This window comes from Gigantopelta aegis, chromosome 6, assembly GCF_016097555.1.
Source record: "Gigantopelta aegis isolate Gae_Host chromosome 6, Gae_host_genome, whole genome shotgun sequence".
NCBI lineage: Eukaryota > Metazoa > Mollusca > Gastropoda > Neomphalida > Peltospiridae > Gigantopelta > Gigantopelta aegis.
The window spans coordinates 95104540-95126336 of NC_054704.1; the positions used below are offsets into that span (position 1 = coordinate 95104540).

At 35.4% G+C, this 21797-nt stretch overlaps 1 protein-coding gene across 1 annotated transcript; it reads right to left on the bottom strand.

Annotated features, from left to right (window-relative positions):
- Positions 1–34: 34 nt before the first annotated feature.
- Positions 35–18469, bottom strand: LOC121374803 (something about silencing protein 10-like). Its single transcript, XM_041501915.1, has 15 exons — positions 18339–18469; positions 16773–16911; positions 15228–15281; positions 14487–14628; positions 14096–14170; positions 13566–13687; positions 12015–12101; positions 11633–11689; positions 10601–10710; positions 5728–5832; positions 4590–4656; positions 3607–3704; positions 3017–3122; positions 2571–2678; positions 35–192 (listed from the first exon to the last, which is right to left on the bottom strand). The coding sequence occupies exons 1-15, from the start codon at positions 18461–18463 to the stop codon at positions 103–105; spliced, it is 1485 nt and encodes a 494-aa protein (XP_041357849.1). The 5' UTR covers positions 18464–18469; the 3' UTR covers positions 35–102.
- Positions 18470–21797: the final 3328 nt, after the last annotated feature.

The following is a 21797-nucleotide window of genomic DNA, read 5'->3' on the forward strand; positions in this document are numbered from 1 at the left end:
TTTTTGTTTTAAAGAAACAGAAGCCAAAAAGTAGAACTCTGTACAAGTTTATTTGGAAATGACATCATTGATGCATTGTAATTACATGAACTGATGTTGTCTCTATTTCAACTTGATGCTGCGTTTGATTCCGGCTCGAATACCAGACAATTCACCACCATAAGGTTTAATTTCTGTTCTTGCCTCTCGTACCTGAAATAAATGGTGATATACAATGGATAAGCTTAGTATTGAAGTGTTACATATGTAAATGTTAAAAATGTTCTAGCCATCAACACCTGAAGAGTGTTTTTACTAAATTTGTGAAGTCCACAAGATAATGGTTTGAAAAAAACCTGCTTTATTTCAAACCTTTGAACGTGTATATGTTACAGTCAATCTGTGAAACCTATCATTACTCGTAATGCCTAAACAATTCAGTAATTTCGCGAAGTGCCTGTGACCACCAGGCAATACGCGAAATTCCAGGCATTTCACGAAATGTCTGAAAATCATGGCCAGCCATTACGCAAAATGACTAAAGTGCTATCTATAATACCACACCACTCAAGTCCTAATGTAACGCTTTATTTAAACTCAAATCAAATCATTTCAGAAGTTGTACATTAAGTAGTCGGTGCCAAACATATTGGTATAGAAAGGTCACTTTGATAGCAGATAGTGGAACAAAGAGCAGACATGGATACTATCAGCTGCTGCTGTTTTAATATCTTCTAGCATTGTCAAATATTCATTTTTTGGAATTAACACTTTTCTAAAAACTTCATACTTTTTGTAAGGCTCAGTTTTAAATGTATCTTTATAGGACTCTGCCATCATGTACTGGTTGCAGCAGAAGAACTTATGAGTAAACACCATATATGTATGTATGTATGTATGCCCACAAATGACTGTCAGGTCAGATGTCGGGGAATTAACGTGCTTATATCAATTTAATGTTCAAGCACGCTCCTTTCGAGCACGATTTCTGACTAGAGCCAGAAACTGTACTCTGAAAAGTAGAATATTGACAATAACGTATGTCTGGTTAATGTGGTATGTATGTCGGAGGAGAGTAGAAGGGAAGGTCTGCCCCATTTTTAATTCATTTCCATAGGCCCTCCCAACCACCACCATAATGTAAATGTTAGAAATTGGAGATTGATTAATGATATAATTTCCATATTAACCATATCATTAGCCCGCGTAAAACCATGTGATTGGGGCTCTGACTAAACTTAAGTCAAAAGTAAACCCCAGAAACACGTTTAGTTTTATAGAGATGAAAGTCAGATGGTGCTGTAATCACAGATTTGTACTAAAGGATTAGAAGAAGCCACTGAAAGTAGCCATATCTTAATCCATTTGCTTATATAAACACAAAGCAATGATAGGTTTGAGAATAAACCAGCGAACCATTACAACTAATCTGGGATGAAAAGAAGCTCCTAGATAACAAGACATCAATAATATAGCAGATTCTGAGTTGTTTGTTTAAGAATAAACAAGATAAACATTAATTACCAGAACCGTTTGTTTGTAATATTCAAGTGGTATTAAGCATATTTTGTATACGATTCTTTAATCTGAAACTATAGCAAAAGTTGAATAAGAATTAATATTAAGTAGTATTTTAAATCGTATTTAATCAATATACTTATCCTTGTTCGTTCTTGAAATGTGATTTTATCAATATTTAAGACCAAAAGCCTCTATACAAGTGTCAACAATAAGACTTGAATCACATTAGTCATTTTGCGTAATGGCTGGCCATGATTTTCAGTCATTTCGTGAAATGCCTGGAATTTTCAGTCATTTCGCGTACTGCCTGGTGGTCACAGGCACTTCTCAAAATGACTGATTTGTTTAGGCATTACGCGTAATGACTGGTTTCACAGATTGACTGTAACATATATATCACTGGCATTTCAACCATATTGGGGATTAAATTCATTTTGGAATGACCATTTACCCAATATATCAAATAAAGGGGGATTCTCATTATGTGATTAATCACACTGACTTGTCACATGCAATCGAATCGTACTGTGAGGACACCTAAATAGAAATAACTTGTCTTATATGTTCCGATTTTTGAAGGGTCGACAAATCTCATGCGACAAGTCTGACTAATTTCATAGTGAGAACACCACTTAAGCAAGTTATGTTATCTCCATTTCCCAGGTTTAGTTTTTTTTATTTTGAAAAAAAAAGTTTTAAAAGCTTTTTTCATCTGTATAACTATATGACCGATAAATTGACCCCTACTGAGGGTATTCAAACAATAGACTCTCTGTGCGAGTCCAACTGAGCTGATAAGGAAATTCCCACTAGTTACTTTACTTAGAAAATATTCCAGATAGCAGTCGTTTGACCTCGGATACATGTGAAATGAAATTCCTCCGGTTGTAGCTTAGCAATGATTGTGCATGCTTAACATTATTAATAAATCTACTTGCACAAAGTTTGTTTTGTTTAACGACATCACCAGAGCACATTGATTAATTAATCATCGGCTATTGGATGTCAATCAGTTGCACAAGTACAACCATTTAAGTTAAAACAAGACGTGTAACAAAGCTGTCCATTACCTGTCCCTTTCTGCGGATCTTTGCCTTCCTAAACTTCATTCTATGCTTGACACGGGGATTTCGCAGTTCCTTCTTTCTGTGTGCCCTCAAGCCTTTGTTCTTCTCCATCTGAAATAGTAACATTAGAATACTCTTCGTTTTTCTGTTCTAGCTTACTGTCCTGGGCCCCGTTCCATGAAGTGATCTTAACGCTAAGATCACTTGGTGGAACGGGGCCCAGGTTTAAGAGGTATAAGCCCCACCTGGAGGGAGCATTTGTATGAAATAACATTCTACAACTGCAATTTCAAGGTAACAAAATATATATGTACAAGTTAAATTTGCTGTCAAAGTTAGCAAACACCTACTAAAAATACTAGATCACCTTTGTTACAAACTTTGATTTGATGGGATTTGTTGAAATGTATTTTTTTTTTACTGTAATTGTAAACAAGCTCCTACAATACCTGGTATGTGATTGCTCTTTTTCCATCTGTATCCAATTCCTCCTCCCCAACAGTCCCTTCTGTAGTTTCCAAACCATCCGCTTCAATGGCTTCATCATCATCTTCACTAAAATAAGCAGGAATATTTTATTTAACGACAAACTCAACACGTTAATTACGGTTATATGGCATCAGACATGGTAAAGGATGACAGAGATAATAGAAGAGAAAACCCACTGCCGTAATGCAATGAACTATTTCCGATTAGAAGCATGGGATCTTTTATATGCAGACAAGACAGTACATACCACAGCCTTTGTTACACCAGTTTTGGAGCACCATCTGGAGCGAAGAATGGCCCCACCAATGTGGATTGATCACCGACTGACCACACATTAGAAATCCACTGCTTCCCCTTTCTATAAATAACTGTAGTGAAGTATGATTGTTATGTCATAATAAACAATTAAAAGACTGACAAGGACAAGACAACTTCTCTGACCATGATTGTACCTGTGACCCATCGCACTATTGAGTTACATCCTGTACCTGTCTATCAGGAAGCACCCGACTTTCCCACTGATAAAACTGAAACCAAACAGATTAATTACTTTGACTCCACATCATCAGTAGTCTCTTTCATCATCTTGTAGTATTCTAAAGCCTGTTTCTCATCATTTGTTTCATATCTATCATCCTTCGACTTTTTCTGAAAAAAAAATAAGAAGAGAATTAAACCAATCTAGCAGAAACTAATACATTTTTATCCAACATACGCAGTTATACAATAATAAATCCAACCTACACAAACATAATCAGGCACTGCATCAATCAACAAGAGTTGAGTTATCCACCTTTAATAGTATGATTAGCACATCAATGTAAGATGTCATCTAAATAAACAAGCATTTTGAGAGTACTGCTAAAGCAATACATGTCCCCTACTAGGACCAACAAATTTATGTATCTCCTAACTACAACGCTGTGAAAGATGGATAATTCACCATAACAGTCGACCTTGATCTGTAACAGTACATGATAAAGTTATACATAGAATATCAGCTCAATATCTCAAGGTTTCGAAAATAAATTTGTGTACCTCCTATGTTCAAGCACCATAACTCTGTGAAGCACATGAAAGTCAAAACTGATCTGTAATAGTACTTAATGAAAGAAATGTTTTATTTAACGACACACTCAACAAATTTTATTGACGGTTATATGGTGTCAGACATATGGTTAAGGACCACACAGATATTGAGAGAGGAAACCCGCTGTCGCAGTACTTGATGAAGCTATACACAAGTCAGCTCAACATACTAATACATTGCTGAAACAATTCCAGGGACAGATGGACAGAAGACAGACAAACTGAGACAAAACTCAAAACTCCCTCCTGCTAGACCGAAAGGCAACAAATAATGATCACAACACATGACTTATAATAGACCTCCAGCTTAAATATGAATGTCAATGAAAATAACATCAGGGATGTTTAACTTTTTAAGCCACAACATAATTTAATTAGTTTTAAACATGCATTTACCTTTTTTTGACTAGTTACACACAATACAATTTAATCTGTTTCAAATACCTTGGGTACGTTGTTTGTTTCTGGATCAAACCTATCACTTTCAGAATAGTCTGCTGGATGTTTCTTTCTTTATACATATTACCTGAAATATACTTCACTAATTTATACAGATTACTTGAAACGTGCAGAATGGTATTGACAAGGTTGTTATTTGACTGAATGAATAACTATAAACAATAATATGCTGGCAATCTTTATTGGCTCAAAACACATACCATTTGCAACACACAACACACACACTACTGCAGAACAAACAACAAGATATTTTGATCAATGTAGTCCAAGTTTTCAGTTAAAAACAAGTCTATTGATCAATGTAGTCAAAGTTCTCAGTTCAAAACAAGTCTATTGATCAATGTAGTCAAAGTTCTCAGTTCAAAACAAGTCTATTGATCAATGTAGTCAAAGTTCTCATCAACAACAGTTCTTGTTTATGCATGGCAGGCTGGAATGGCAGCAGGAATTGCACACTAATCTGGCTTTGAAGCATTTACATCGATTTGTCCGACACCTCTTACTTCCAACACAGTTACATCTTGTGAAACCTTGTCCACCGCATCGTGACTCCAGTTGCACAGCTTGACGCAGGGAAATGTCCTTATCTGTACAGACATCATCGGGTGAATACAAGGTCGTAGCACACACATCGAATTGGTTTCTAGAGTACTTTCGATCCAATATTCCTCCTTTTACAGCAATTGTGTACAACTCGTTGTCACTGTACTCTGTCACAACTCCGATGATGTTCCTAGGATCTGCACGTCCTTTGTCAACTGAAGGAATGGGCACTGACACACTGCTTACGATTTGCACACTAGAAAACAAAATGCGACTTCGTTTGACCATTCTCTCTGCCTGCTGGAACTGGGCATCTCTGGCACTCTCTCTCTCTCTCTCTCTCTCTCTCTCTCTCTCTCTCTCTCTCTCTCTCTCTCTCTCTCTCTCTCTCTCTCTCTCTCTCTCTCTCTGCAGCCTAATTTCCTCCTGACGTACAGAGATGGGTGAGACTGGTACAGGTTCTGCTTCCTCCCTGGATTGCTCGACTGGGTTTTGGATGGGATACTGCAGACAGGAGGTTGTCTTCAGTTTGCAACCTTGCAATGACATCTTGGGGGAGGCTGGATGATATCAATCCTACCTTCGCATCGGCGCCAAACGTTTTCTCTGGCACTCGATGCACATGGACTTGAACAAGGTAATAGCATCCTGGGTGATGTTGGCGTACTTCTTATTTATTACCCTCCTGGTGAAGATATAGCGGTGTCGTACAAATTTCGTACGCACCACCAGGTGCGTATTACAAACTGTATTTTAATTTGTCAACAGGGAACAGAGTCAATTTCGATTGGTTGGACAGCGACCTTATTAGCATAACGGGACTATTTTTTTCATTCATAATTAATGTCAAGGTCAGTAACATCCACAACTTTTACTACAAATGTCATTCATTAAAAGTCGATGTAAACTGGACCGCGCGAGAAATATTTTTAAATAAAAAATAAAAATAAAAGAATGAATAGAACAATAATTAAACATATTCATTTTATTTATTATGTGGTCTACAAATTATTATTGTCAGTTGTGATTTGTGAATTCATCATTATTAAGATCTACGACAGTCACTTTTTGGACCCTTGTTTTGGCTTCGTACACAATAAATGAAACATATCCAACGTTAATTTTTTCATATGATATATTTGACAAAAGGTAGTTTTGGGTTTTTAAAACTTAAACTTAATATTTTTTGTAGAATTGTGAAAAAGTAAAATATACCGACCTGTAAACAGCGTTGTTTGCTTGTTCTAGAAATTTAACAGGGGTCAAGGTTAGTAGACCAGTTTTTATTTTAATGTGGCGATGCATTGTAATAATATAGCTAATTTTGAATTTGAATGACGTCAGAATTCCAATGACGTCACTTTGCACCTCCTTACAATAACCACAAACTGGGTACATGACGTTTCCGTTTTAAGAATGCTGGAAAAAATCCAATGCAAAATTCCTATTGATTTTTTTTGTTTTTCGAACATTACTGAAGCACCTGAATGTGTTTGAAGAAAATTCTGTGATTGAAAAATTGTACCTTGTACGAAATATGGATTTCAAGTGAATTTACGGTAAGATATGCTATATTTATTGTGTACAAAGAAAGCCAAAACAAGGGCGCGAAAAGTGACTGTCGTGGACCTTAAAGTGCTGTGCCAGACTATACACTAAAATTTCAAATTCCACAATTAAATGCTTTCTTAATTCATTGCAATAATATTTTACACCGATATGTAAATCAATAATTACGAAAATGCCCCATAAAAGTATTAAAACATCACTCCCGTAGAACACTGCCGGAAACGACCGAGTATTATTCTCGGTAAAAACATTTTGCCTGTAAATAGCCGTGACGTCACGAAGGGAACGCGCTTCACAGAAACCTACCACGAGATGACTTCCAGCGCAAGCGAAAGTGGGATCGACAACGATTGCCAAGCTCAGTGATCATGCGATTCTTCTTTCGATGATGAATAGTGTAGTAGTGACGACTGGACTAATATTTGTGCAACACAACAAAAATAATGCCTTATCAGTTTGAACCTGGAACATCTTCCGACGAACCACCGGCCTGACAAATGACGATGAAAATGGTCGTGGAGACAGCTTACCACTAATTTACAACTTTTATTATTGTTTTGTTCTTTAGCTTTTCGTGCGAATTATTTTGCTACACTGTATGTTCTAATACTTGTGATGTAGTAGAAAAGACGATAAATAACTCTTGAATTCTACGAGTCAAGTGGACCCGATATCGGTAATTTTAAGAAATAAACAAAAACGACTTTTAGTCCGTCCCATCCCTCTATGAAGATGGTTTTTTGTGTGAATAATTTCAGTTTAGTTTGACGTAAAAAAAAGAGTAAAAGTGTTTTGGAAATAACAAAACAATACTATTTTTTGTGTGCAGTTGTGAAAACAGTCTGCTCAGAAATACATAACTTATTTTAATTTTAAGAAATAAACAAAAACGACTTTTAGTCCGTCCCATCCATCTATGAAGATGTTTTTTTTGTGTGAATAATTTCGGTTTAGTTTGACGTAAAAACAAAAGAAAAGTGAAAACAGTCTGTGTTTTGGAAATAACAAAAAACAATACTATGAAGATGTGTTTTTTGTGTGAATAATTTGAGTTGCAGTTGTGAAATAACAAAAAAACAGTGAACACTGCTCAGAAATAAATAACTTATAGCACATTCCATAGTATGAAAAAAGGTTTTCTCTGTGGGAAGGTATAGTAAAATTAATTTAATGTATTTATAGTCTGTTTTACAGGGAATGCCTTTTTTCATACTATGGAATTTACAAGTCATTTATTTCTGATCCGATTGTTTTCTAAGATGCATACAAAATTAGCTTCTTTTTTTTTCTTCTTTTTTTTACACAAAAAACCCTACATTTTTGTAGGATGGGACGGACTAGGCTATAGATACTTACTTGTCTGTACTTTATTGTTTTAATGTTCTCGAACTGTAAAGAAAAATCTCACAAATGAACGAGATGCAAACGACAACAAATCGGATCTCGATGATTGCACGAACCGTACATGAAAAAAAAACTGACCGGAGTTGAAAGCATAACGCAATTTGGGACATTGACGATATGCACCCCAAGGTCGTTTTGGTGTGGATGGCGTCGGCTTGTTGTCATTTGTTTTGTGTCGCAGAAAAATTGTTGGTACGGCATCTTTTTTTAAAAGCCATAACACATGGTATTCCCATATCTCGCTTAAGCCGAGCCAACGAATCGAAACTAAAGTGTCTACTGTCGCAACGGTCTCCGGCATTTCCTTCCCGTCCAGTATTTCCACGTTGTTTTAATCAAATTCACACACAGCTTTCTCACAGCAACATTATTAGGAAATGCGTGAAGACTAAATTTATTGGCTTTTGTATTGCTACAGCCGCCAACAACACGCCGTTTAACCATAATAAACACAAAAGAAGCAATGAACAATGGCGCTGATTATCGAAAGGAGTTCCCTTCGTGACGTCACGGATCAAATCTTACGGAAATTCCCGAAACGAATTCAGCTGGTTCTGTTTTTCAGGGGAATATTTTTAAATGGAAAATATACCGGTATATAATATTTTTAATTTTTTTTTTTTTTAAATTTTAATCATATTAAATAATATCTTGATTGATATAGCTCAGTACATCATACATCTGGAACAGCACTTTAACTTTTGAGATGCAAATGTTCTACAATCAAAGTAAGCTAGTATTTGACAGTACATGTATGATGTCATTTCAAGATTCATGACTTCATCACATGATTCATGACTTCATCACATGATTCACCACATGATTCACGACTTCATCACATAACTCATGACTTCATAACATGATTCACGACTTCATCACATGATTCACGACTTCATCACATGATTCACGACTTCATCACATGATTCATCACGACTTCATTTTATGATCAATGACTTCATTATATGACACATGACTTCATCACATGATTAATGACTTCATCACATGATTCATGACTTCATCACATGATTCATGACTTCATTATATGATTCATGACTTCATCACATGACTTCATTTTATGATCAATGACTTCATTATATGACTCATGACTTCATTATATGATTCATAACTTCATTTTATGACTAATGACTTCATTTATATTAAATTTGTGAACAAAAAAAGCATCCATTTATGCCGTTACAGCTGTACCAAAACAAAAAGCTAATTCCCCTGAAATTATCAGTTTTATTGATTGTGATTACTATTGCAATTAAAATCAATAGCATACAATATCTCAGATCTTTCCTGTTGGCTATAACTGATGTACATCTAAAAAAAAAATGCATATAATAAAATAAATTACAGATTTTCATCCATGCCCACCCCAAGAATAAATATCCCCAAGGCACCCCAACCTTGACTTTGCCAAAATGATCTGGGGAAATAAATTTTCAAAAAAGAAGACCCCCCCCCTCATTTTTGGTTTTTTAATATTGGCATGACCCTCACCCCCCACAATTATCCCTTAAAGCCGCACACCCTAGTTCCATCCAGCGAAAATAAATTATAATTTGGTTAATCTACAAACCTGTAACACACTTAGATCACGTTTTTATCAAATGGAGTGAAAAAGCAGGTTTTATATCGATAAATACCATGGGAATCCCCATGTCCCAATTGCTTGAAATAATTTTGAAAGTTAGTATTCTGATGTCACCGGTATATGTCGCTCGAAGCACAACAATGCCTACATCACGACAAATTTCACAGACTTGGGGTGCGTTCGTTTCACCTCTCCAGGACATGTTCCAACTGTTCTGTCCTGGTTGTATCCCCTCTCCATATGTCGTAAGACTTAGCAAAATTATTGGTTTTAAGGGTTTGTAACGTTTTGTATTGAGACACTTACTTGTCTGAACTTTATTGTTACTGAAAATGTTCACGAACTGTGAAGGAAAATCTCACAAATGAACAACAACAAATCGGATGTTGATTGCGCGAACCGTGCACGAGAAAACAAACCGAACCAAAATGATAACGGTCACGTGATATACCAATGTCTGTGACATTGAAATGGAAATATGCCCTCTAAAAATAGATTGGACCTCGCTTGCTTAACAGTTTTTTCTCGACAACACGTCTTGTGAAAAAATGCAAAAAAATGCATTTCGTGGTTTTACAAACATCAGGATTACCAAAAAGCACTTCAGGTGAATGGAAATGTGTATTCTAAATAATAAAATGTAAGTAAAGTGCAATTTTATTTGTTGAAAAATGGGGTTTCATAGCGAAAAACAACGCCGTAATGGTTAACAAATAAACGTAACTAGGGTGTGTCCCTTTAAACATATGCTCAATATGTGGTATTTTCAAATGCCTAAAAATATATAATAAAATATAAAATTTCAGCCTCCACCTTTTTAAAAAATAATTGGATGAAAATGTAGTATTTAATTAATTATAGATCAATGGTAAAGAATTACTTGAGATGTAACTGGAACTTGACTTGGATGTACTTGGCCTCCTTCCCTTGGATCTTCCCATCATTCACCAGAGTCATCAGGGGTTGTAAGACGTCTCGCAGTTCAGTCATCTAGTTCACACACAAAGGAGTTTTGTAACGCTAACAGGAAATTAATACAGCTTTTTAATTACGACAGATAAATAGCATATTATATAAATTATAAAAAACAAAACTTTCTCCAAAAACAAAAAACCCATTTATAATCCAATTGATAAATTCCATTACTTTTAATCTGCTGCTGTTCTTCAGTTTGGATACTATCAATTGTGCTTATAAAGTATCAATCAAAGACATCTTTTATTTTTAATGCATTAAGGGAGGGTGATCTAAAGGTAGCACTATACCAATTAATTTCCAGCTGGGACGAAGTTCGAGGTGCACCGAACTTTTGATAGAGAAGTTAACACCACAAGTCCTGTGATTGGTTATAAATGTGAGTGTGTTGGTGGTAAAAAAAATTAGTTTCATCTGGGCTAAAAATGTATACAATTTTAATTCATTTAGTACCACTGTGTCAAGTAGCCTTGTGCTTGGAACATGTATGGGGTACATGTGAAAAAAAGTACTAAAATTTTGCGCGAAACTAGGGGTGTTGTAAAAACATCTGGTTATACCGAAAATGAGCCATGAAAGGTCCCATTTTCTGCAGTTAATACTTTGAGGTAGGGGTTGTAGTACTGATATTTATGGGTCATAGTTTGGTTGATATATTGCATATAGTGTTTTTAAACACAAACGTTAACATGGTCGCCTATGGGATTTGAATTAGTATAGTCCAACCGATAGGAAATAAACCAGACTCAGTCTTTTAATACATTTTATTTTGGCTAAAACAATGTTCATATGTAATTTTAAAATGTATCTTTTTCTGTAAAAATCGAAAACAGTGTGAACAGAAAAACTGTATTAGCTCCGTTTATTTTAACCATATCCGTAAAATCAAAAACATTTTGTGTTTTAACACTAAATAGCTCCATTTAAATGACTTCACCTTATCTGTAAAATCTTGAATCAACGTCAGTAGTTCTGGAGATTCTTTCTTAAGAAGCTGAATTTAAAAACACACAAAGTAGCATTAGAATAATCATTTTAAAATAATTCAACAAATGTCAAAAAAGTTATTAGGATGTTTTGAGACTGAAATGTTTGATGATATTACATTTTGTTCCTAGAATTCCACAAAGGTAACATTATAATATAGCCACCTTTATGGGCTACTAGTCCCCCACACTAGTGGAAAGTATTTCTTAAATTTTACTCCTAATACTGAGAAAATCATTATGATGTAATTATCTGTGTAAAGATTACTTACCAATAAAAATAAACCATTTAGCCTAAGACACTAGTATAAAAGTGACTTTTACAGCACATACCTCTAGTTTTTCTCTCCTGGGTAATTTTGAAAGATCTTTTACAATCTTTTCTTTATCTCCAGGCTTTTCCTCCATCATTCTTGTAGGCTAAAAAAATATTTGAAAAAATAAACAAAACATAAATGCAACAATACAGATCTTAAGCAAAACAAAAATGAATAAAATCGTAAATAATTAAATACTAGAATAATTATAGGTTTAACAATGAAAATATAATTATGTCAGCAAGGTTACCAGAATTACATTTATTATTATTATTATTATTAAAGGGTTATAAGAATGGAAGGACAAAAATGTTGTATACAGTAATGAAGAGAACTCTTCTCATAAATACTTAACCTGACCTATCACCACATGCATTCCACCCCTCCCAATACCCATGGACTAGTCCAAACATCTCAACAACCAATCTAATGGTTAATGTATGAAAAGCAAATATTATTTCCAATTTAAAAAAAACAAAAACATTATAACTTTGAAAGAAAAGGGATATAAATTACTCATTAGCACATTTTAAAATTATGGCTATCTGGTGTCTCACATATGGTTACTGGTTGAAAATAAGAGAAAGGAAATCTGCTGCTGCCACATAAGCTACTCTTTCCAATAAAGCAGCAAGGGATTATATATATGCATTTGACAACTGACAGTTCAATTCATAATACACCTGTAAAGTACCAGTCATGGCAACTGGCTGGGACAGAGAAATCCCCCCCCCCCCCCCCCCACACTAACCGTGAAGAATCTTACACTAACCTTGAAGAATCTCACACTAACCTTGAAGAATCTCACACTAACCGTGAAGAATCTTACACTAATCTCACACTAACCTTGAAGAATCTCACACTAACCGTGAAGAATCTCACACTAACCGTGAAGAATTTTACACTAACCGTGAAGAATCTCACACTAACCTTGAAGAATCTCACACTAACCGTGAAGAATTTTACACTAACCATGAAGAATCTTACACTAACCTTGAAGAATCTCACACTAACCTTGAAGAATCTCACACTAACCGTGAAGAATCTCACACTAACCTTGAAGAATCTCACACTAACCTTGAAGAATCTCACTAACCTTGAAGAATCTCACACTAACCGTGAAGAATCTCACACTAACCTTGAAGAATCTCACACTAACCGTGAAGAATTTTACACTAACCTTGAAGAATCTCACTAACCGTGAAGAATCTCACACTAACCGTGAAGAATTTTACACTAACCGTGAAGAATCTCACACTAACCTTGAAGAATCTCACACTAACCGTGAAGAATTTTACACTAACCTTGAAGAATTTTACACTAACCGTAAAGAATCTCACACTAACAGTGAAGAATCTCACACTAACCGTGAAGAATATCACACTAACCTTGAAGAATCTCACACTAACCTTGAAGAATCTTACACTAATCTCACACTAACTGTGAAGAATCTCACAATAACCTTGAAGAATCGCACAGTAACCTTGAAGAATCTCACACTAACCTTGAAGAATCTCACACTAACCTTGAAGAATCTTACACTAACCTTAAAGAATCTCTCACTAACCTTGAAGACATCCAGCGCAAAGTCTTGGTCGTCAAGTTCGTCAGCCATTCTCTTCTGTATGGCGAGAGCTTCCTTCTCTTCTAGAGCCGCTACGCCTTCCTCATCCTCCGACCCAGCTAGATCTATACACAACAGTCAATAATTATAATGTGACAATCTGGATATAGCAACCGATAAACCATTAGATACATATGTACATAACACCAGAAAAAACTAAATAGTTGTTTTACGCACCATGAAAAGATTGCTACAGAACCATACACTATTCTTGAGAATTGTGTTACATACTTTAATTTGTTTGTTTAAAGTGCAAGTATATCAAAAGAAGGCCAATCTCCGAGTTTTTCTAAAATATTTTGCAATATATTGTCATAAAAAGGAATACAGAGAAAACCCTCCAAACCAGATGTCCCTTTAAAATATCAGTATAGAACAGAACCTCTTTATACCAGATACCCCCAAAACCAGACTTTACACTTGGTTCCGTGGGTGTCCAGTTTAGATGTGTTTAACTGTACTACCACACTTACCAATTCTGTTGTCCATAACATCTGTTCCATAGAACTTTGATCGTCTGCTTCCCCATGCTTTACTATCAGGAAGACCTGAAATTAATAACAAAGAAATAAATAAACAATTATTATGCCAATATATTGATCACACATATAAAAAACCCACATGAATGACACCCATAAAATTTTGCCTATGCAATGACTATGGTCAAATTTACAAAGCTTGTTTACATTTATGTTTTATATGTGTGTAATTACATACATTTACAATGCTTAAACACCTAAGAAAAACAGGCTTCGTAAATTCGGCCCAATATCTTTTAAAGACTATATCTTCTAAATACTTATGACAAAAGACCATACTGTTGGTAGTACATTCTAAAACATATATAAAAAAACTTGTGTTTACCATCATCACTATCCTCCAGATCACTGCCCATCTTGTCTCGGATGTGGGCTTGTTTGATTCGCCGCATCTGATTCCGGTATTTATTAATCTCATCATCACTCAGTTCGTCGTCATCATCTGATACAACTGGCAACACTTCTTCCTAGAAACAACAACAATAACAAATTAATGAGTTTAGCACCCAACTTCAAAATGTATACACCAAAAAGAAAAATTAATGGCATTATGTTGGGAGATTTCACACAAACAAAATAGACAGTCATTTCGAAAATCTTTTTTAAAATTCTTCTTATTATATATGAAAGATCCATGAGAATAACATGTGAAGTCCATATAGACAGTCTATATTATAAAAGTTGGGTATGTCAACTTCACAAAATAAAGACGTACACTTATGGTAGGCCATTAAGGCTTGTTAGTAAATCATGCATGCTTAAGTATAAATATTTTAAAATTCAATTATATTAAAATGTGTGTGACATCACAGGTTATTCCCTTGGACCCTTTATGTATTAAATGCACTTTAACTGAAGAATGTACTTGATATAAAGTTATTTTCCATTTAAAAATTATTTAAAATGTTGTCTCTATTCATTCATTATTTCTCTCTCACCACTTTTCTGTTTACAACATTTACAAGTAACTATCATAAGTATTTACAAAAATAAATAGCAATTAATAACAAAAACAGACTACTGTTTTAAATAGTTAAAAAATACCCCCACAATAATAAAGTCGTACCTCACTGTCGGTATCCTCCATGTCATCTTTTCTGACACCTTTATCCAATAAAACCTGTAATATTAAAAGATTCTCAGTTAAAATTGAAAATATGGAATTACACAACGAGTGCTCACATACAATGTCTATGTAACGTAACTTGATATAAACACTGGTGCAAGTTCAGATAAACTCTTTAAGTTAATAATCATCTAACTGAGTAGAAGAAAGCAGTCTCTTAAGACATGTGGTTGCACTTTGGAGGTTGGAACTGTAGTAGATAATTTGATAGTTCAACAAAAATGGCCTTAAATTAGGTACAAATGTATGTCTGTAGTTTACATGTACCACTGTACATGTGATAAGTGTGTGAAACATTAGGACCTCTGAGATATATTTTAGGGCATTATGGAACTAAAATGCTACAGAATTATTAGCTACATAGCACACGTCTATATATTCTAAATACCAATAACAAAATATAATACTGCTGAGAGATCAATGTTTTATTTATTCACTATCATCACCAACTTCAAAATGACTGCCCATCTTGTCTCAGATATGGGCCTTTAATTCTGATATGTTTAATTTCATAATCACTCATTCATAGACACATACGATAAATCTGTCTCTTGAAAAATTACTGCCCATCTTGTCTCAGATATGGGCCTTTAATTCTGATATGTTTAATTTCATCATCACTCATTCATAGACACATACGATACATCTGTCTCTTGAAAAATTACTGCCCATCTTGTCTCAGATATGGGCCTTTAATTCTGATATGTTTAATTTCATCATCACTCATTCATAGACACATACGATACATCTGTCTCTTGAAAAATTACTGCCCATCTTGTCTCAGATATGGGCCTTTAATTCTGATATGTTTAATTTCATCATCACTCATTCATAGACACATACGATACATCTGTCTCTTGAAAAATTACTGCCCATCTTGTCTCAGATATGGGCCTTTAATTCTGATATGTTTAATTTCATCATCACTCATTCATAGACACATACGATACATCTGTCTCTTGAAAAATTACTGCCCATCTTGTCTCAGATATGGGCCTTTAATTCTGATATGTTTAATTTCATCATCACTCATTCATAGACACATACGATACATCTGTCTCTTGAAAAATTACTGCCCATCTTGTCTCAGATATGGGCCTTTAATTTTTGTTTTATTAAAGTAAAGTTGGGGGAAATATTAGGGAATGGTGTTATGGTAAATTTCTACTTCACCTGAAAGGTCTAAAACTTGGACTGATTTTCTCAGGCTGTTATTTTGAGACCTGAAACATACATTTCACTTGGCTTTAAAGTTTAAATTCAGTATGCTAATCAACCAGTCAGCTACAGTGTATGTGCAGACACGGATGGCTGGGTTGGAGGTCTGCAGTCTGTTTCACCAACTGACTGTGTATAATGTCAATGTAGATGCATGAATCAACAAGTGATGATCTTAGAAATTTACCCACTGCACTGCTGTGTTCAGCTGAGGAAATTACCAATTTTAAGAAACAAACCATGAACTGCTAATCAGTGTTCATGTACCTTCTCCCTCTGTGCATGGAATTCATCAATATCATCATGGAAGTAGTCGGACGAACTTGGATCAGGAACGGTTTCATTCTTGTCCTCATTTAGTCTGAAGTTTGGAGTACTTCGGGATGTTCTCGATGATTTTCTACCTCTAGATATGAAAAAGTAAACAAAATTCATGGGAAAATGTTTCTGTGTATCATTAAACCTTGTATTTGATATACATGTATTACTTATCAGTTAAAAATACAGTGGTCCAGTCCTCTAAATTCTGAGTCTAAAGTGTAGTCTACACCATGCTTGGTGCAGTTCACTGTTGGTGATATTGTATAGATTGTAACAGGACTACGTACATCACTACATGGTTTGCTAGATGGTTGTGGTTATATTTTATGATCATGTAACTAGTTCTTTACAGGTCTTATACTAATTGGCCTTAACTGAGGGATACTTCGGGATGTCAGACATGTCATTTTCAAATTATTCTGCAGACCGTACTAGCCTGATATAGATGTTTTTCTAACATGACATCACAAGTGGGCTCCCTAAACTTTATTGTTAATCAAAATGTATCTGAATTGTGAAAAACACCCTCACAAATGAATGACAACAAATTGGATTTTGACTGCACAAAATGATTGAAAACGTGCATGAGAAATTTTTTTTAAGAGAATAAAGCCTAACACAATTTGGGAGGTTAACAATATGTTACTAACTAAAGTGCACATGTGGCAATTATGGCTTATATTGGTATTCCTTATATTTACATACACAAACATAACTTCGTTTTGCCTTAGGGACCGATACTTCTCAGGCACTGAGGCAGAGGATGAATCTATGGTTTGGGGCCGAAACATCCTGTTTATGTTACCCCTGTAATTCGTCAGTTAACTTTCTAACAAATTTATTTAAGAATTGACTGCAATTATTTGGTAGGACTTTCCTTTGGCATTGCCACGTATAAAGAACATTATACCATCAACGTCCCAAACATTTACAGAAATACTATTCAACATCTTTCAGTTATGATTCAGTTATAATTGAAAACTCATTTTAACAATAGGGGACTTAAAAATCATCAAAATTAAATGATTTGGCTTTGTTGATCTAGCATGTGTGAGGTCATGTGATACACACCAAATGTTAATTTATATCTTCCTCCATTTTAAATAAATTTCTATGAGTCAAGTGATATTGGTCATTTTAAGGAATAAACAAAATCCACGTAGCAAAATTAATGGAAATAATCAAATAAACGGTATTAAACCTAGGGTTTGTAACGTTTTGTACTGAGATACTTACTTGTCTGATGTTTATTCAATTATTGTTAATGAAAATGTTCACTAACTGTGAAGAAAAACCTCACAAATGAATGACAAGCAGACGATAACAAATCGGATGTTCATTGCGCGAACCGTGCACGAAAAAACAAACCGAACGGATTTGGAAGCATAACGCAGTTACCGTGACGATAAATACTTATAATAAATAGAGTTAGAGTTATGGTTAGTGACATTGCCAAAGAAAAGTCCTTCCGATTTTATTTTTTTTATTCATGCAAGTATCGTCAATACTCACCTTTTCGACATATTGTATAAAAATGCAACTTGCAGTCTGTCAAATAATTTTCTCAACTCAACCACATGCTCATATTTTGTACCAGATTTTTGCTGTGATACGCTAAATAAGCAAACCTTAAACATTGATATGCTACAAAAACCAGTCTTGCAAGGGAACTAAATCTGTTGGATTACGGGTTATACACCAATATTCGTTTTGTTAAAATTGTTTATAATACATTCAAATGTCTCTAACGCGCTCGCCTGATGCGTAGAATCGATCCCCGTCGATGGCCCATTAGATTATTTCTCGCATCGCAACTGATATATCAAAGGTCGTGGTAGTCACCGTAGTGGTATATCATATGCTATCCTGCCTAAAGGATGATGCATGTAAATGATCCATTGCTACTAATGGAAAATTAAAGCAGATTTCCTCTCTAAGACTTAGTAAGAGTAAGACTATAATAATGTCAAAATTATCAAAACAACTTTTTGAGGGGACGGGACGTAGTCCAGTGGTAAAACGCTAGGCGGATGCGCGATCGGTCTAAGATCGATTTCCGTCGAACTGCAACTAAGCCCTTTTTGAATGTGAAATGTGGGTGTTTAACAGCTCATTTACCATAATTATAATGTTGTATATCGGTCATGGGACAAATGTTCGAACAACCGCTGCACATAGCAGCAACCTTGCTCAATGTTACGGGGAGGATGAAAGTGAAGAGGCTGAATACATGACATGTAGGCCTATGTCATTAAAATATACTGTGCGTTTTCAAAGTAAAGTACTTTTTTTATTGGATAGCATTCCTTTTGTCGTTATTGGAATCCTGTGAATATATGGCTACTAAGTTCATTTGGTGATGGTTGACCATTTGCAGGTATAGTCGAAGCATACTAATAATTGCCATGTTATGGTGAGAACTGTTGGCGTCGCATTGTTACACAGTTTGTGACAAATTGTCTTTGTCGAAAATATGCAATAAAGTATATATCAATTATATAGAGATAGAAAATGTAAATGATAAAACTAGAAACATCAGTCACTTGTGATTTGCGCGCATATGCCCATTTATGCAAGGATGGCATTGTGAACTTTGGCCCATGTTATGCAAGTTTATATTTAAATGGGTTTTGGTTTGAAAAAGTATTTGGTTACCATCAAGTGCATTTCAGTTTGTATGATTAAAATTAGCTATACTATGACATACGGATTATTACAAAACAAACTTCCATCATGTTGGTTTGAGATTCAGATACATACATCTATCAAAAAGGTATGGTTAAGTTTGGTGCCCCCTGATGGTACCAAATGGTCAGTTGTGGGGTCTTAGCTCACAGACTAATTATTTGAGTTATATTTATACATGTGTGTGTGTGTGTGTGTGTGTGTGTGTGTGTGTGTGTGTGTGTTTATATATATATATATATATATATATATATATATATATATATATATATATATATATATATATATATATATATACTACTCGAAAGAAGTTAAGGGTCAAAAATATTTGTGCAAATAAAAATAAGCTAATATGCTAAAATTGTGACGACTAATGAAAAATTATTTATTTGATGTCTCAAGAACAGAAAACACAAAACAAAAAACCTTTGCTTGTTTACTACCCAGATGGAGAAAGTCATGCACCCCCAAAAATGATGTTCACACATGTAGTAGAAGCGTCAGTAACTGGTGTAGCCACCATTAGCATTCACACATTCTTGACAACGTTGGCGCATGCTGTTAACCAGGCGTTGGAAATAACGTTGAGGAATCGCTTGCCATTCTGCAACTAATTGCTGAGCCAGTTGCTGGAGGTTGACGGCAGGGACGTGATGTAATCGAACTCGCCGCCCTAGTTCATCCCACCCCTCTCAATGGGTAACAAGTCTGGTGAATATGCAGGCCAATCCATGTGCTGAACGTTCTGCTGCTGCAGGAAGTCGATCACCACCCTGACACGATGAGGTCTTGCGTTATCGTCCTGGAACCAAGCTCCTGGTCCAATCCGCTGCAGAAGTGGAATTACAAAAGGTTGAACAATCTCGTTGAGATAACGCTAACCAGTCAAATTTCCATTAATGATGTACAGAGGGGTTCTGTGATTCATGGATATGCCCGCCCACACCATTACACTTCCACCTCCAAATAGTAGATGTTGAACAACGTTAACATCAGCAAATCTTTCTCCTTGACGACGGTAAACACGAGCCCGGCCATCATTGAACTGAAGCAAGTACCGTGACTCATCTGTGAATAATGTCTCTGCCCATTGCCCACGGTTCCACCGGATATGACGTCTGCACCAATCAAGGCGAGCCCTTCTGTGACGGGCAAGTAGCTGTGGTCGGACTACAGGACGCCGACATCGCAAACCTTGGTCTGGTCAAACACATTGTTGCCTGTAGCAGCTCTGACTTGATCACGAAGACGCTGTCGCAACGCCGTTATCATCAGGAAACGGTCTTCTCGTGCTGTTGTTGATCGTGGTCTTACAGAACGAGAGCGATTCTGAATAGAATTAGTCGTCCTGAACCTCTGCCAGAGTCTACCGATAACACTTTGGCTTACATTTAGACGGTGAGCCACATATCTTTGAGTGTGTCCATCTTGTAGCCAGCCAATGGCCCTTCCCCTGTCTTGCAAACTGAGTTGTCGTCGAACCATCTTCAAATTTAAAGTGATGATGAAATTGGCATGCATTGAATTACACTCATGCTAAGCACGTGCAAATGGTGCACGAGGTGTCACAGTGGGTGTATCGAGGCAGGTTGTCAGTTGAGTCTGACTATGTTTTTGCTTCAAATCCATGATAAGGAAATCTGGGTTAACTTAAAAAGTTTCTAAAGATAAGGGCAATAATTGCATGCCCCTTAATAATGTGATGTCTTTAGTCCAAATGACAACACAAAGGTTAATATTCTAACCATATCTGGCGTAAAAAAACATACTTCCAAAAATGATCAAAAAGTTCCTTTGACCCTTAACCTCTTTTGAGTAGTATCTGTGTGTGTGTGTGTGTGTGTGTGTGTGTATATATATATATATATATATATATATATATATATATATATATATATACACACACACATGTATATACACACAGGGTACCCTCGATTTATTGGCCCCAGTTTTATATTTAATAATTTCTAACCTGGTTATTATTTTTATTTTAGTTTAGTTTAGTTACTGCCTGTTAGTTTTATTTAAAATATGTCATTCTGTTGACATTTAGCAACTTCAAACAAAATTTTTTTGATAGTAAACCCAAGGAACCTTACCTTACGTATACCGCCAACTCGAAATAACTCCAAAATCGCATTGGTACATTAGTTGGTGGTAAATCGAGGTTATACTGTATATATATATTAAATTATTATATTTATTATTAATACCGACGATGTAACCAAACCATGGCTCCTGATTTTATGATACACAGTATCCCACAGCTGGACAAAAAGCCCCTTA